Source organism: Saccopteryx leptura, chromosome 1, assembly GCF_036850995.1.
Source record: "Saccopteryx leptura isolate mSacLep1 chromosome 1, mSacLep1_pri_phased_curated, whole genome shotgun sequence".
Classification (NCBI taxonomy): domain Eukaryota; kingdom Metazoa; phylum Chordata; class Mammalia; order Chiroptera; family Emballonuridae; genus Saccopteryx; species Saccopteryx leptura.
This window is the reverse complement of record NC_089503.1, coordinates 264,541,285-264,557,257: the sequence shown is the minus strand read 5'-3', so window position 1 is coordinate 264,557,257 and position 15,973 is coordinate 264,541,285. Positions and strand designations below refer to the sequence as shown.

Sequence of the window (15,973 nt, the reverse complement as noted above, 5' to 3'; positions counted from 1 at the left end):
TACATTCGGAATCATAACTGTAGCAAAATTACAGTTATGAAGTAGCCACCAAAATTATTTTTTGGTTTGCGGTCACCGCAACATGGGGAACTGTATTGCGGGGTCACGGCATTAGAAAGGTTGAGAACCACTGCTATAGGGTATGACAAGCATCAGGGCCCCTGCCCCAAATCATTAGCACCCCTTCTACCAACACCATTCCACTGTGAGACTGGAGTCCCCTCTGTGGAGGACAAATACCCAGGAGAGAAGAGCGCTTCGATATCAACATTTATTGTCTGTTGTCATGAAATGAGGGTGGGGAGGGTACCTTGTGCTTCTGCACAATTCCTGGAGGGCAGAATGTTCTATACAACTCTTAAAAGTATGTGAGATCAGCCACAAAGGTTTTCAAGCATGATTTGGTTTACTGTGCAACTGAAAGGATCACATTTTTAAAAAGCTTTCCCAAAGATAAAAAAGGAAACCTGCCAATACCATTAGTCACGTCGCATGGCTGCGTACCAGCGTGTGTGTGTGTGTGTGTGTGTGAGCGCACGCACACACACTGAGGAAAGGCTGATGCACACCTTCTCACATAAGTGAGCACCCCATGTCAACAGACTCATCTCCTGAGATGAGTGAACTGTCCCAGCCGGGGCGGGTCGACGTGTTTCTGAGAGAAAGTGCACTGTTCTATCCTCCCTCAAAAATCAGGAAGAAGCTTTCTTTTTCCTGCTCTTCTTTTTGCAACTGTCCACCATGTTTCCATGTTGTGGACACTGCTACCATGAGGCCACCAGGCAAGAACAGAGGTTGGCAAATAGCACATGGAAGAGGAGGGGAGGGGTAGGAAAGACCCCTGAACATTTATTAAGGAATGACTCCCTGTGCCAGATAAAACCTTGGAACTTTGGAATCAGCCAGCTGGGCAGGGATAAGTTCCAAGTCAGCTCTGACCACGGAGTGGGTGAGAGGATGGGGAGGGGAGGTCGTGATGGGGGCAGACGATGTGTCTACGCGGTGGGACTGGAGTAGCCACCCTCCCCAAACCTGTCAGGTTTTGGTGTCTGAGGCAGTATTGTTCTGTCCCCTGTCCCCTCTCCTTGCCTGCCCTCTCCAGTGTCCCCTTACTACTGCATCGGAAGGGAAACCGGGACAGGAGACAGATAAGCCACACTGGAGGTCCCACCAAGGCTGGGGTACTGTATTTGGAGAGAGGAAAGGAGAGAAGTGAGTGTTGCAGCCCAGCCATCACCGGAGGGTGTGGGAACTGTTGGGAGTACCTTCCTGGCATTTCCAGCAGGCAGCTGTTTCTGCGCCCCGGGTCCCCACTGGGGCCTCCAGAGTGCACAGACCTGACCATAGGTCATATGCGTGCAGCCCGGTGACAGAGGTGCACCTGGACAGTGCCAGCCCCCCTTTAGTCCCACCACACCCTCACTTGGCCTCCTGCCATGTGATTTAATGGCCACATCCTTTCTATGGCCTCAGCCTGAGCCTCTGAACTTTCCTCACATGTCACTCAGAGCCCACATCCTACTGTTTGGAAATTCCTCTTACTGTGCAGTTTAAAGCAAAGAAATCAAGTTCATACCAAACCAATTAAGAGAAAAAGCAAGGGAAGCTTACATCATATTTTCCCTTGGTTTCTTTTTTTCCTCTAAGGCCAAACGACTGCCTGGCCACCGAAGGCTGTGGCAAGGGTGTTGGCACTCTGCCTCCGTTAAGCTTAGGTCACGGGTGATCTGTTCATGAGAAGGGGGCCCTTAGACAGCTTGGGAAGGGAGGTGGAAGAAGGAAGGATCATAGTCTGTAGGAAACAGGCTGGAGCTAGCAGTTTTACATGTTTTGTTTTCTAAAGCTAGAATCAAGGTTCTTGGGGCCATTGAGTGTTCTGCACCCACCCCTGTCCCTTTTTTCTTCTCCCCTTAGTGCCAGGGTCAGAGCAGTCCCCAATCTGTAAAAGTAGGTGCTGGGACGGCACCCACCCTGCCGTAGCAGCCACAAGGCACAGTTGGTGGGGAAGAGATGTCACTGAGTGGGAACTTTTGCTAGAGGATGGAGACACAGGGTCTTGTTTGCTTTCTTGGCCCTTAAGAGAGGGCTGGTATATGTGAATGTTTTAAAACACCACCTCCAACCAGGCCTGCTTCGGCTGGGCCATCAGCAGGGGTGGGGGATGGGATGAAGGGAGTCCCGGACTGAGGACTGCACCAGACTGAGGACTGCACCGGCCAGAGCAGAACAATGACTGCTGATCCAATACACGATGAGTGGGTGCACCGACCCCTTAGCTTCCTCTGTGTTGAGAGTCAGCAGTAACTTAGAGCCTTGAAGCCTTCTGAGTCCCCTATCCCAACCCACATGTGCACTGGTGCACAGACACGTGAATGCACAGAAATGGATACAGACCTGGGTATGTGGACAGATGGAGTCCAGTGACCCTGCTCCCATCTTGTAGGATGTGACCCAGTGGGGTCATGACACTGGTGGAGAGTGGGTCTTACTTCTGTGCAATGAAGACCTCATAGGTGATAAGGTGTTCAGGCTGTCAGGGAGCAACTGGGAGTATTTAACCTGTAACCGCCCACCCTATCTGCAGATCTGGCGGGCTGCATCTGCTGAGGAGTGGGGCCAATTGCACTAGGAGTGGAGTCAGGGATGGCGGGAGCAGAATGGTCAGGCAGGAGCCTGGTTTTATAGCACTCTGGTATAAGTCAGGTAGAATAATGAGCCATCTGGAGTCTGCAGACTTTTGGCAGTAGGAACGTCTTTCTGTACCTCTGAACGTTGAGTTTCTGGATGAGGACGTAGAGGAAAGTGCTAGTGGTAATATCCTTGAGCCAGGCATGGGTTGGGGGGACAAGCTGATAAGGATCCCGAAGGCCCAGAACTAATGTTCCACAAGCCAAGGGAGCTTGCGGGGGAACTGACCCTGCAGAGTGAGTGTCCCTGCCCCCCCACACACACACACACCTAGCGCAGTTTTAGCTCCTGGCCTGGTGCCAGGGCTTGCGGAGGAGGTGGCGGAGGCAGCGGCGGCGGGGCGGGGGGGGGGGGGGGGGGGCAGCCGGGAAGGGAGGGCAGTGGCAGTGACTGCCGCTGAATCCTCATCAGCTCCTGCGCTCAGCAGAACCCTGTGTCTCTTCAGCAGCCCCTGGTGCGGCTGAGAGGTGGTGCCAACATCGGGGAGGGCCGTGTGGAAGTGCTCAAGAATGGTGAATGGGGTACTATCTGCGATGACAAGTGGGACCTGGTGTCTGCCAGCGTGGTCTGCAGAGAGCTGGGCTTTGGGAGTGCCAAAGAGGCCATCACGGGCTCCCGGCTGGGGCAAGGTAAGGAATGGGGAAGGCGGCACAGGAGCCCGGTGGCTCCGGCCTGGGGCTTTCCACTCTCTTCTTGCTCCTCCTCCTCCAGCAGCTACTTTTCTTAGAAACTCTCCAGCCCTCCCTGGATAGGCAGAGCTGGGAGAGCCTTAGGGAACAGAGTCCCCATTTCCCGGATTTAGAAGCTAAGGTCCAAAGAAGGAGTAAATTACCAAGATAAGACAACATATTTGCAGCCAATGAATCCTTTAACAAGGGCCTCCCACCCCCTAGCCCAGGGCTCCCACTGCGCCACTGAGAAACTGGGCATCTCAGGAAGGTCTCCAGGAGAGAGCCTCAGCATCCATCAGACTATGGACCACCCAGAGCACAAAGCACTCCCAAATGTCCTCTTGCTTTTCCACTGTGACACAGCCCTGCGAGCACTCTCTCCCTGCCACCAGAGAGTGGGAACATGATGCCCCTCGCTGCATGTCATGAGACACTAAGGAGAAGAGGCCTGGTTTTCATTAAGTGTCCTGAACAAATCTTCCTTTTGAGCAAAGAACAAACTAGAGGAGACTTTCAAATGGGTCCCTCCGCTGAGAACAATATGGTGAACATGACATGACAACAGAACAGCATCCCTTCTCGCTGAGCCTGTGGAGACCACTGACTTGTACAGCCTGGGTTTAGAAGGAAGATCCTCACGCCAGACACACTGCAGCTCAGCAGTGAGTGCCCAGCCCTGTCCTGGAGAACTGTGGGCTGAACAGTGGAAATCAGCCCCCTCCATGCTGACCAGCAGGGCGGGGTTGGGTAGGGGGAGAAGGGGCTATGGCTGAGGAATGCCGTATCCTGTCCTTTGTCGAGTGGGTGTGTCCATGCTGTCAGACATTGGGCCGTTGCCCCACAGAAAGGGATAAGGTGAGGTCATAAACCACAACCCAGAGGAAATAGAGCCCAGTGGACTGGAGAGAGTCCTGGAATCAGACAGCATTGCTGGGGGAAGCTCAGGGCATCTTAGTCCAAAAGATGAAGAGTTTGAGGCTCAGGAGAACAAGCCTGAGGCCATCCTGATAGTTAATGATAAAGAAAGACTGGAATTCCAGTCTCCTGACTCAGATCTGGGGCTCTCCCTTTGTACCCAGTCCTGCCCACATTCTGAGCAGGTCTCTACCTCCACTCTCCAATTCCTGCAAACTTCTTGGGCGTGCACTGAAGTTTGGGGTCTAGAGTGGACTCTACTGTCACAGTGTGCCACATGGCAGCCTGTGAGGCCCTCCTCCCTGGTCATGGTTTGCAATCCGGGCTTTCCTTAGATCTCGGTTATTTCTACAGCTCATTTTCCTGGTTGGCTGATGTGATGGTTTGTGCTCCCCCAAGGCCAGCGACACAGACACCACTCACTCTGAGGAATAAACAAGCACTGGGTGACACCCACATTCTATGTCTCCTGGTTATGTGCTACTTGACTTAGTTATTTCACTGCCCAGAGCAGCCAGAGGTCTGTGAGAGCCTGTGGAACTCTAGGAGAGAGGTCTTTGGCATTTTTGATGCTGTCTTTGAAAGAACTATTGGGTGATTTACTATCTGCTGCAACACTGCGTGGGCTCAACTCTGGTGGGCAGGAAGGGAAAAGTCCACATTCAATGTCAAGCCACAGAGCATATGGGCTCGGTCACTCAGTCCTGGCTCTGGCTGGTGGACCAAGTGACCACACCAAAGTGAGGGCAGTGAAAGGGCATCGACTAAGAGTTGGGACATCTGAGTCCCAGTCCCGGCCCTGCTCCTACTTGCCTGGTGACTTTGAGCGACCTTCAGGGCCCCAGAGTGTTTGCTAGATTCATGATGTCTGAGATTCTGTCCGACTCCAGCCTCCCATGATTCTCTGGAACTTGTCCTTTTCATCAGGATGGATGTCAGGTCAGAAACAGGCACTGTGCTTTGTGCTGTGTCCTATTCTGTTCTCCTGGGCTCTGATTGTAACCTGCAGAGTTGATGGTGGGTCCAGAGTCCATACCTTGCTCCAAGAGGTTAGGTGTGGCTTTTTCCTGGGTGCTCCTGCCCCAGGCCTGTGGTCACCTGGGGTCAGGGCTTATAGAAGGAGAAAGAGAAGGACCAAGGACGAGGTGGGGAGAAATTCAGGATACAGTTCAGAACCCAGGAGTAAGGGAAATCTGGGGCTCAGGATGCAGATCAAACCCAAGTCAACAAAAGAACAAGAGCCTGCAGACCTCACTGGGAATGCCGCAGCTGAACACCCATGCCAGGGCCCTCCATTGGCACCTCCTGCCTTGCCCAACCTACCATAGAACTGGGCAGTGCAGAGAAGAGGGTGATGAACTCTGGTTTTCCCATCTCTGTGCTCTGCCCCTGGTGTCCCGTGAATGTGCATGCTTCAGGAAAGCAAGCCCTGCCCTCTAAGGCCTCATGCCCACATGTCTGAGAGAGCCACATAAGTTTATATCAGTTAGGCCAGGGGACCAGCCAGGTATTATTTGGAGTCTAAAGCATGCTAAGTCTTGTGTTAATGTTTCCCCAATAGTCTAGCAATCCACAAATTCACTGAGTACTCTTTGGGCTAGATGGTGGAATGGAGAATTTGTTTGTTCCACAATCATTTATAGTAATCGTTTCTGTTCTCTCGGAGCTCACCTCAAGTGGAGGAAATGAGATCTAACCCCAAGGATCACTTACACTAACAAATAACTGATGATAAGTAAGAAATAATACCAACCATTTACTGAGTCTCTACTAACTTGACATACTTTGTCTCATTAATTTCTTCTTATCCCATCCCTGCAAGACAGATATCACGGCCTTTTCTACAGATGGGGAAAGTAGAGATCAGAAAGGTTCTGTCACTCGCCAAGGAGGCGCAGGCTGAATTCAACAACAGGCTGGTTGCCCCAGCTCATTGCCTCGTGAGCGAGAGGTGTTAAAAGTAAATACTACAGACTCTTAGACAAGGGCGAGATCCTCTCAAGCTGAGAAAGAAGGAACATGGAGGAGGAGGGGTTTGAGGTGTTTCTTGAAGGCAGGCTTCTAGTGAGACAGACAGAAAGGAGGAGGAGTCCCAGGCGGCAGAGGAAGCAGCCTAGAGCAGGAGGAGGCAGCGTTTCTGCACACTCAGCTCTTTCCCGGAGCAACTGCTCTTTCCAACAGGGGGTTCCCTCCCCTGGCTGTCCTGATGAGCTTCAGAAATTTAGCAGGATGTTCTGTAAGGTCAGACTGCCTAGTCTGAATCCTGGTTCCTCCACTGGGCCGAGTTTAATCTTTGATCTCTAGTTCCTAGTTTAATCTTTGATCTCTAGTTTATTGGACTGTTGTGACTAAATGAGTTAATAGAAGTAATGTGTTTAGGACAGAATCCAGTACAGAGTAAGTGCTCAATAAATATTAGATGTCCTCATTACCACCATTCTCATCACCACAATGACCATCACCAGCATCTTCATTACCATCATCATCATCACCACCACCATCATCATCATCCTCACAATCATCAGTTTCCATCTGTCTGATCTAACTGGAGCCCAAGGTTACTGCCCATTTCTATGCCTATCTTAATTTATTACGTATGGCCTCCGCTTGCTTCAAGAGCCCTGTTTAGGATATGTTTTCTTTTTTTTAATGAGAGGAAGGGAGATAGACAGACTCCTGCATATGCCCCGACCAGAATCCACCCGGCAACCCCCATCTGGGGCCAGTGCTCAAATCAACCGAGCTATCCTCAGCGCCTGAGGCTGACATTCGAACCAATTGAGCCACTGGCTTCGAGAGGGGAAGAGGGAGAGTAGGGGGAGAGGAAAGGGGAGAGAAGCAGATGGTCACTTCTCATGTGTGCCCTGACCAGGGATGAAGGCCAGGATGTCTACACGCCCAGCCGACGCTCTATCTACTGAGCCAACTGACAAGGATCCAGGATATGTATTTTATCACAGCCTTTCTGCTGAGTCTTTGGATACTTCCAGCCATAATCACTGATGTGTTTTTATAAAATTCCAAGGAATTGGAGGTTTCATCACTTACGAATTTCCAAGAAAATGAAACTTGATTCTTACCTACTAACATGGGTTCCTCTTAGAAGTTCATTTTTGGCCTCAGTGAGCCTAAATACTGGTTTCCAGAACCCCCTGACAGAACTAAGAGCCCTTCCTTTGGGTCAGAGTATAGGTAGTCACTTCCATCTTTGACCACATTGTGTTACAAGTCTCTGTGTAGTGTCTGCCTCTCCCATGAACTAGCTGTGAGCTCTTCACATCAGGGGCTTGACTTCCTTATCTCTGTGTCCCCAACATCCAGCACAGAGGCCTTCATACAACAGGTTCTCAGTGGCATCTACAATATCCATTTGGGGGCCTGATTGGGAATAGGAGAGGAATATAGATGTGGTGCCTGCTCTCATGGGGCACCAGCCTCGTGGGGAGGCAGACCAACACCGAACAGAAAGCCACCTGAAGGATTGTGAAGCAGAGTGCACAGTGGGAGGCTCCCCGAGAAGACCCAGCTTAGTTGGGGTCAGAAATGGCATTAAGGAAATGGCATTAAGGAAATGACATTTGAGGAAATGACATTGAGCTGAGCCCTGAAAGATGAGCAGGATTAGCTGGCGAGGACTGGGAGTAAGACAGTCGGGCAGAGGGTCCGTGCAGACAGAAACCTTCAACTCAGTGGAGCAGCCGAAGGAGATGACGTGACTGAGGGTACGGAGCTGGTAGAGCCAGAGCCTGAGTGGAGGTCAGATCTCACAGGGCCTGGGAGGCCACGTGGGGACTGTGGGTTTTACCATGAAGGGCAGTGAGAAGCCATTGCAGGGATTTAAGACAAGAAGTGACATGATTCAATTTGCATTAGAAAATCTCTTGGACTGCCATGTGGAAAATATTTTGGAATAAGCAAGTGGGAGGGAGACTAGAGACTTGATTGTGTCCAGGTGGAAGATGGCAGGGTTGGACTAGTGTGGTGGTAGAAATGGAAGAAACAGAAGCACTTGGCTTTGGGGGAGGAGGGGGTGGGCAGAACATGCTACTGTTGGTGAAAAAAGAGGCAGTCCTAGAGGTGACCTCTGGGCTCCGGAGAGCATGACCAGGTGGGTGGAGGGCTGTTTCCTGGGCTGTGGAAGGGCTGTGGAGAAACAGACTGAAAACAGTCCTGCTGCTGGCTATGGAAGCAGAGAGAACAAAACAGATGTCTCTTTCAAGAACTTCTCCCTGAAGGGGACGAAAGTGGTGGGCCAGAGGGAGGTGCTGGGGTCAGGGGCAGCTCATTGTAAAGATGGGAGGTTTTCACGGGTGTTTGAGTGATGAGTCAGGAGGATGGTGAGGATCAGGAAGGTCACAGGCAGGGGCAGGGACCAAGATGGGAGTTGATGCAGCCCAAAGCCTAGAAAAAAACTGGACTTTGGTCCATCCTGATGGGCTAGACAGCTGACTGCTGCTCAGGCTGGGCATGCTGCTGACCCCATCGCCCCTTGTTATCTCTGTCTGTAAGAAAAACCTCCCACAGGCTCAGCATAGATCATTTGCCGGATTCTCCCATCTGCCCCTTCAGCTTCACGACCCACCCTTGTCCATAAAATCAGGAGGCACGCTTGGGTGTAGCCCACAAGGAACACTGACTGCCAACTAGAAGTTGGGAGAGGAGAGAGGCCAGGTATTTCTTCCCCCTGCAAGGTCCCTGTGGGCCAACAGGTCCCTCAGCCTAAGTAACAGCTCTTATCAGGTGCCTTTCCACACAGCTCTCTGGTCCCCTGGGTTCGATATCAGTACCCCTCCCTCGCTTCTGCAGGCCTGGGCTGCTGTCTGTGTCCCACTGCTATTAGCCCATGACCACTGGACTGTCCTTTGTGATTTTGTGATTTTTTTACACTCTGTTCATGCCTTCATTTTTAAAAATGTGGGGTTTTTTGCCTGATCAGACAGTGGTGCTGTGGATAGAGTGTTGGCCTGAGATGGTGAGGACCCAGGTTCAAAACCTCAAGGTCACTGGCTTGAGCGCAGGGTTTCCAGGTTGAGCATGGGACTGTAGACATAACCTCATGGTCGTGACTTGAGCCCAAGGTCTCTGGCTTGAGCAAGGGGTCACTGGCTCAGCTGGAGCCCCCTGGTCAAGGCATGTATGAGAAAGCAATCAATGAACAACTAAGGTGCTGCAACTATGAGTTGAGGCTTCTCATCTCTCTCCCTTCCTGTTTGTCTGTCTATCTCTCTCTCTCTCTCTCTCTCTCTAAAAAAAAAAAAAAAGTGTTTTTTTAACTTTCTTCAGATCATCTAATTTGAACAAGCCATCTGTTTCCTAAAGGGACCCGACTATCCAGCCACAGCCCCCCTTGTCAGACGTGTAAATGCACAGAAGATGAAAGCTGGGAAGGAAACTTAGATGTCTTCTAATCTGTCTCCTTTATTTGAGGGAGAAAACCAGTATTCAGGAGGCTGAGTGAGTTGGCCAAGGTCACACAAGTTAGTACACCCTTATTAGCTCTTCTGGGAGAAGTGGGTCCCAAGACAAGAAGCAGCTCTCTCCAGGGAGGAAAGGCTGAGTCATGAGCTAATTGTGGGAGGCGGTTGAGAGAATTTTGAGGATGGGAGAGGCATGTTGTTATTATCTCGGATTTTCTTGCCAGTTCCAGAAACTTTCCTTTAGAAGCTTTCAGAGCCCATGTTTATTTTCTTCCCCAGGCATAGGACCCATCCATCTCAATGAAATTGAGTGCACTGGGGCTGAGAAGTCCATCATAGACTGCAAGTTCAACGCCGAGTCCCAGGGCTGCAACCATGAGGAAGACGCTGCTGTGAGGTGTAATATCCCCACCATGGGCTTCCAGAAGAAGGTGAGGGGACTGGATGCATGGAGGGGATGGTTATGTTTAGGTCATTGAGACTCCAGAAAGTATAGACCCAGTGGCCTCACACTGAAGGTTTCTAGCAGGTGGTGTTAGGGTGCTCGGACAACTACCAGGAAGGGCTCAGGCTCTGCTATTCACACTATCAGTGACATTGCCACCTAGCACTTGGAATGTGCCAAATGAGGGAGAAAACGTACGTATGAACAGCACTGTCTTAGCGGCAGGTGCTGAGCGTCCCCTCTGCACCATGACCTGTATGTGGTGGTGCGACCACTGCTCAGTCCTCCCTGCAAGGGGCTCCAGGTCTGTGGCACCCGTGACACCCTTGGCTTGGGCTTTTTCCAAGGACCCAGAGGAGCTATATTGACAGCAGATCTGCAAATCACACAGATGTAAACACAATACAGACAGTATTTGGGGACAGAAGACTGGATTTTGGTAACCAGAGAGAAAGAAAGGGAACCTTACCAGCATTAAGTCAAAGACACACCTTCCTATCCTGAGACAGGGTCTCAAAAACCCACATTGTGTCCCCTAGCTTGGATGACCTTGCCCACAGGAGTAGCCAACAGACGACATCCTCTTTGCTAAGAGGTCTGTCCAAGGATTTACCAGAGGCCCAGTAAATCCTATTTAATGTTCTTCATTATGCCATGAATGTGGTCGGGTCTGTGCATCATCTGGTGGGTGCCACGTGAAGAGCAGCTGCTGCTTTCTTTGGGGGGGAGTATTAAAAAAAATTTTTTAATGTATTCATTTAAGAGAGAGAGAGAAACATCATTGGTTATTCCACTTATTTATGCATTCATTAGTTGATTCTTGTATGTGCTCTGACCAGGGATTAAACCTGCAACCTTGGTGTATCAGGACAGTGCTCTAACCAACTGACCTACCCACCCTGGGCTTGAGTACTTATTTTAAAATAAGCAAAGTGGACACATCAGGGCACAGTATAATTCCCTGCTGGGGTCCTGCTTAGACAGTGATTCTTGACCTTGGCACCAGCATGCCAAAGGCACTACCGAACAGGTCAACCACAACACATCTTGTGTGACTCATTGCCCAGTGGGCCAAAAATGTGAACCCAGTAGTTCTCAGCCAAGCCACGCATTTGCCTGTGGGTGTGCAGGGTTGTGGGCCTCGGCCCCCAGCTGCAGGGAGGCCATCTGTCATTACTGGCAGCATGTAACCAACAGGTGCGACAGAGCTCTAAGAGTCTGGCGTGCAGTGGCCCCATTCACTCAGACAGATTGGAGTTGGGTGGAGTGGAGTTTTGAACCCAAATGAAAGATGTAGGCCAAAAAAAGTGAAACTTCCCAGAACTGTTTTATGGTGGGAATTGCTGAGCCAGGCCCAGCAAACGACCCTTACCCTTTCTCTAGCCCTCCAGGTTCCGGGAGGTAGCCCTGCTCTCAACCATAGAGCCTGGGAGTGTTTTACACCTAGATCTGCAGTTTCTATCCCCTGGGAAGGAAATGGGGAGAGTCATCGCTGCAAGAAATTCCGAGGGGGCTGCACAAGTTTTCACGACAGCAGACAGCCCAACTTCCACATGGCTGGGCTTGGGGCCCCTGCAGGTGCTGGCGACAATGCTGGGCAGAGTAACCGAGACTCCTGAGTTTTATCACTGTGCTAATTTGCTGGGGCTGGCAGGACAAAATGCCACAGACTTGGGTAGTTTAAACATTAAAAATTTATTGTCTCCGGCCCTGGCCGGTTGGCTCAGCGGTAGAACGTCGGCCTAGCGTGTGGAGAACCCGGGTTCGATTCCCGGCCAGGGCACACAGGAGAAGCGCCCATTTGCTTCTCACCCCTCCGCCGCGCTTTCCTCTCTGTCTCTCTCTTCCCCTCCCGCAGCCAAGGCTCCATTGGAGCAAAGATGGCCCGGGCGCTGGGGATGGCTCTGTGGCCTCTGCCTCAGGTGCTAGAGTGGCTCTGGTCGCAACAAGGCGACGCCCAGGATGGGCAGAGCATCGCCCCCTGGTGGGCAGAGCGTCTCCCCTGGTGGGCGTGCCGGGTGGATCCCGGTCGGACGCATGCGGGAGTCTGTCTGACTGTCTCTCCCTGTTTCCAGCTTCAGAAAAATGAAAAAAAAAAAAATTTATTGTCTCATAGTTCTGGAGGCTGTAAGTCCAAGATCAAAGTGCTGGCATGATTGGTTTCTCCTGAGGCCTCTCTCCTTGGCTTTCAGATGTCTCCGTTTCAAAGGTCATCCTCAGGTGGCCTTTCCTCAGTGTTTGTGCATCCCTGGGGTCTCTTCCCCTTCTAGTAAGAACACCAGTCACATTGAGTTAGGGCCCCACCATTTGACCTCCTTTAACCTAATTACCTCTTGAAAGGCTCTTTCTTCAAATACAGTCATATTGGGGATTAGCATATGAATTCAGCATATGAATTTTGTGGGGACACTGGTGAGTTTATAACATTTACTCAGTAGCTGATTACTTAATCTCTTTGAGGCTTTAGTTTGCTTTGCTAAAAATAAGAAAGTGAGAGAAAGGATTCCTAGAAAAATCAGTTGACTTTTCGTTGAATGTCTAATGCACGCCGCAGACTTGGAACTGGTTTTGTCTGTCCAGCCACATTGAGGCCAAAGGCCCTTAGGAACACCAGCATCAGCATCCTAAAGGCCAGCCAGGCCTTGTGCCTGTTCCGAGCCCTTCTAGCTGCTCTGGAGAGAGTTTTGTGTTCTGGTGGGACTCCCAGCTAATAATGCTCATTGGTAGGATGGTGTCTAATGTTCCTCAAGCATTCCTGAGTGCCAGGCCCTGTGTGAGCACTTGCCACGAGCTGTCTCATTTCATTTATCTATTCAACAACCCTGAGAGGTTGGTAGAACATCACAGGCTGCCCTTGGCTTGTCTGTTTGCCTGCTGACCTCACTGACCCTTGCAGCCCCTAAGTGCATAACAGGAATTAAGACCAGTGCCCCAAAGGTCATGCTGTTGCTAAGGATTGGTCAGCCATTGTGCTGCATACCTCAGGACTGTTGACCAGACAGCTTAAAGTGCTCAGGATCCCTGGAGGTGCCCTGCCTTGTCCAAAAGGCACAAATTATTAGAGGCATAAAGGGTAGCAGGTTAAAGTATTTGAATTGGTTTGCATGTTTAGAACCCTTCTCCAAATTTCAGATCTCTCTGCTTGAGCTCCTGTAAGTCAGTAAATGCTTTCATTTATTCATTCTGATTATTTATTCGTTCATCCCCAAAATAGTTGTGGAGTACCTAACATTTTTGAGGCGCTGTCTTTAATATTGATTACACAGGAAAGCAGACAAGTAGAGCTCTGCCCTTTGGAGCTTATATTCTAGCAGAGGAGGCAGACTTTAAACAAATTGTAAGGTAGCTTAATTACCACTGTCACAAGTGCTAAGGAGGTGTACAGGTATTTTGTGCTGGGCTCAGCCCATCAATAGCCAGTGTTGTGGTTGGACTGGACCTTGTGGTGACTATGATTGCAAGGCGCCCTTCAGCAATAACCACCAGACAGCTTTGAAAATATAAAGGTCTCTTACTTACAGGACTGAATTACACAGCACACCTGGGGCCACACAATGAGGTCCTAGGTAGAGAGAGAGAGAGTGCTCAGGATTAGGGTTCTACTTTTTATTACATATCAAGCATGGGGACCTAGCGTTCATGGGCTCACTTTTTATTGCTGAATGTTAAAACATAAGAGAGTTGCCTGACCTGTGGTGGCGCAGGGGATAAAGCGTTGACCTGGAAATGCTGAGGTTGCAGGTTTGAAACCCTGGGCTTGCCTGGTCAAGACACATATGGGAGTTGATGCTTCCAGCTCCTCCCCCCCTTCTCTCTCTCTGTCTCTCTCTCCTCTCTCTCCCTCTCTCTCTCCTCTCTAAAAATGAATAATAATAATAATAATAAAAAACATAAGAGAGGGATTTTCAAGCATAGGAAGAGAAAAAAACAAGTAGCCCAAATGGTCAGCTATCAAAACCAACCAAGATCTCTAAAACCAAGGGGGCTGGCTTTTCATCTAGCCGAATGGCTGGCAATGTGTTTATTTTAGCTTGCCTTCTTGGAAAGGGATGCCTCGTTAATCAAAACTTCAGTCCAGCGCTTGCCTTACACAGAAAAGATCCAGCTGTCAGGGCTTCCACCACAGTAGGGAACCCTAGTATGTAAGGGGCACTGACCCCATCAGAGGGGGATGTCAATGGGCATGAAATTGGAAAGAGGAACAAGGTCAGCCAGGAAAGGGGCTCTGTATGTGGTGGGCTTTTACATGGAATGTGTGACTTACTGTGGGGGGTGGTCAGGAAAGTTAGGGAGCCACAGAAACTGAAAGAAGGCCCATGTGCCTGGAGGTTGGGGACAAGAATGAAGGAGACATGCAACAAGGTGGCAGGGGACAGCGGAGGAGCCCTGGCAAGCCATGGCCCTTCTAAGCAGGGAGCGACAGGATCAGGTGCTTTTTAAAGATGACTCTGGCTTCTGAGTAGAGAATGGGCTTCTCTTGACTCATGGGTTTGCTTCTATCTCACAGGTGCTGTGAATTATATTAATGAATAGGTTTCTCTCTTTCCTTTGAAAGGTATGAAGGCAAGAGACAGTGGTGCCTATGGGAATAGGAGGGAAGTGGGTGTTGGAGAGAGACTTGGGAAGTAAAATCCACCAGATGTGGGGGGTGAGAAAGAGGGCAATGTTGAGGGTGGTTCCCAGGGTCAATTAGAGATCAGCAGACTACAGCTTGTGGGCCAAACCCATCGCTCCGTCTGTGTTTGTAAATATAGTTTTATTGGAACATGGCCACGCCCAGTCATTTACCTGTCATCATTGACTGTTTGCACACTGCCTGGCAGAGCTGAGTGCTTATGGCTGAGAGTGCTTGGCCTACAGGCCTAAAATACTTATCGGCTGGCCCTTTCTAGGAAGTTTGCCGCCCCAGGAGAGCTGGCAGTGACTGTGGCTGAAATAGGAAACAAGGGGAAGATGCAGCACAGGGTTAGGTGGAGAGAGAAAAGAGGACAAGTTCAGATGAGAGGTCTCAGAAATACCAAGTGTAATTGTTAAGAAGTCAGTTGGCTCTGTGAGTCTAAGAGAGTTCTGGGTGGCGAAGACAGCAGGGGGCACTGTGGGAGGAGACGGGGTCAGGAGCTAGAACCCACCAAGCAGAGGGTATGGTGAGAAGAGCTCCCAGGAAGCGGTCTTGGGCAATTCTAACATGTTAGGGACCCTGGGCACATTGACCAAGTGTGTGATTCTGAGCGCAGCCCTCACTGGTGGACTCGCAGGGAGCAGGGGCAGATTCTGCTGGGGCACTCAGTGCTGGTCAGGGGGCCTCCTGGCGTCACAGGCTCTAGGGCCCCGGGTGCCTGTGGCAGGACCTAACTGGTAAGACCACGCTGGGCACGATGCTGGCAGACAGTAGGCTGGGCCTGTGACTTGGGAAAGCTGGGGCTGGTGGCAATACAGTGGGGCTGCCCTTACCATCCCCTTCTGGTGACCATGCCGCCTTTCTCTCTACAGCTGCGCTTGAACGGGGGCCGAAACCCCTATGAAGGCCGGGTGGAGGTGCTGGTGGAGAGGAACGGGTCCCTCGTATGGGGGACAGTGTGTGGCGAGAACTGGGGCATTGTGGAGGCCATGGTGGTCTGTCGGCAGCTGGGCCTGGGGTTCGCCAGCAACGCCTTCCAGGTGAGAAGCCCTGGCCTCTGAGCTTTCTGTCCAGTCTTTCCACCTCTGATCAACCCCATCCTCCATGTACCTTCCCCAGCTACCCAGGGGGAGGAGAGCAGAGTGCCATGGGCCGGGAGGCAGGAACCTCATCCCAGCCTCGGGTCTGCCATTCTGCCCCTCGCGACCTTGAGTCCTCA

The 15,973-nt window shown here is 50.9% G+C and overlaps 1 protein-coding gene across 2 annotated transcripts in view; it reads left to right on the top strand.

The window, feature by feature from the left end:
- Positions 1-15,973, top strand: part of LOXL2 (lysyl oxidase like 2) — a 101,682-nt gene that overhangs the window by 67,397 nt on the left and 18,312 nt on the right. Inside the window, exons 6-8 of one of the 2 annotated variants that reach the window (XM_066351736.1) lie at positions 3,137-3,317; positions 9,971-10,122; positions 15,627-15,794. In XM_066351736.1, the coding sequence (XP_066207833.1) occupies positions 3,137-3,317; positions 9,971-10,122; positions 15,627-15,794 (501 nt within the window). Of the gene's footprint in view, positions 1-3,133; positions 3,318-9,970; positions 10,123-15,626; positions 15,795-15,973 lie in introns of both variants that reach the window. The other variant, XM_066351727.1, reaches the window with a different exon arrangement.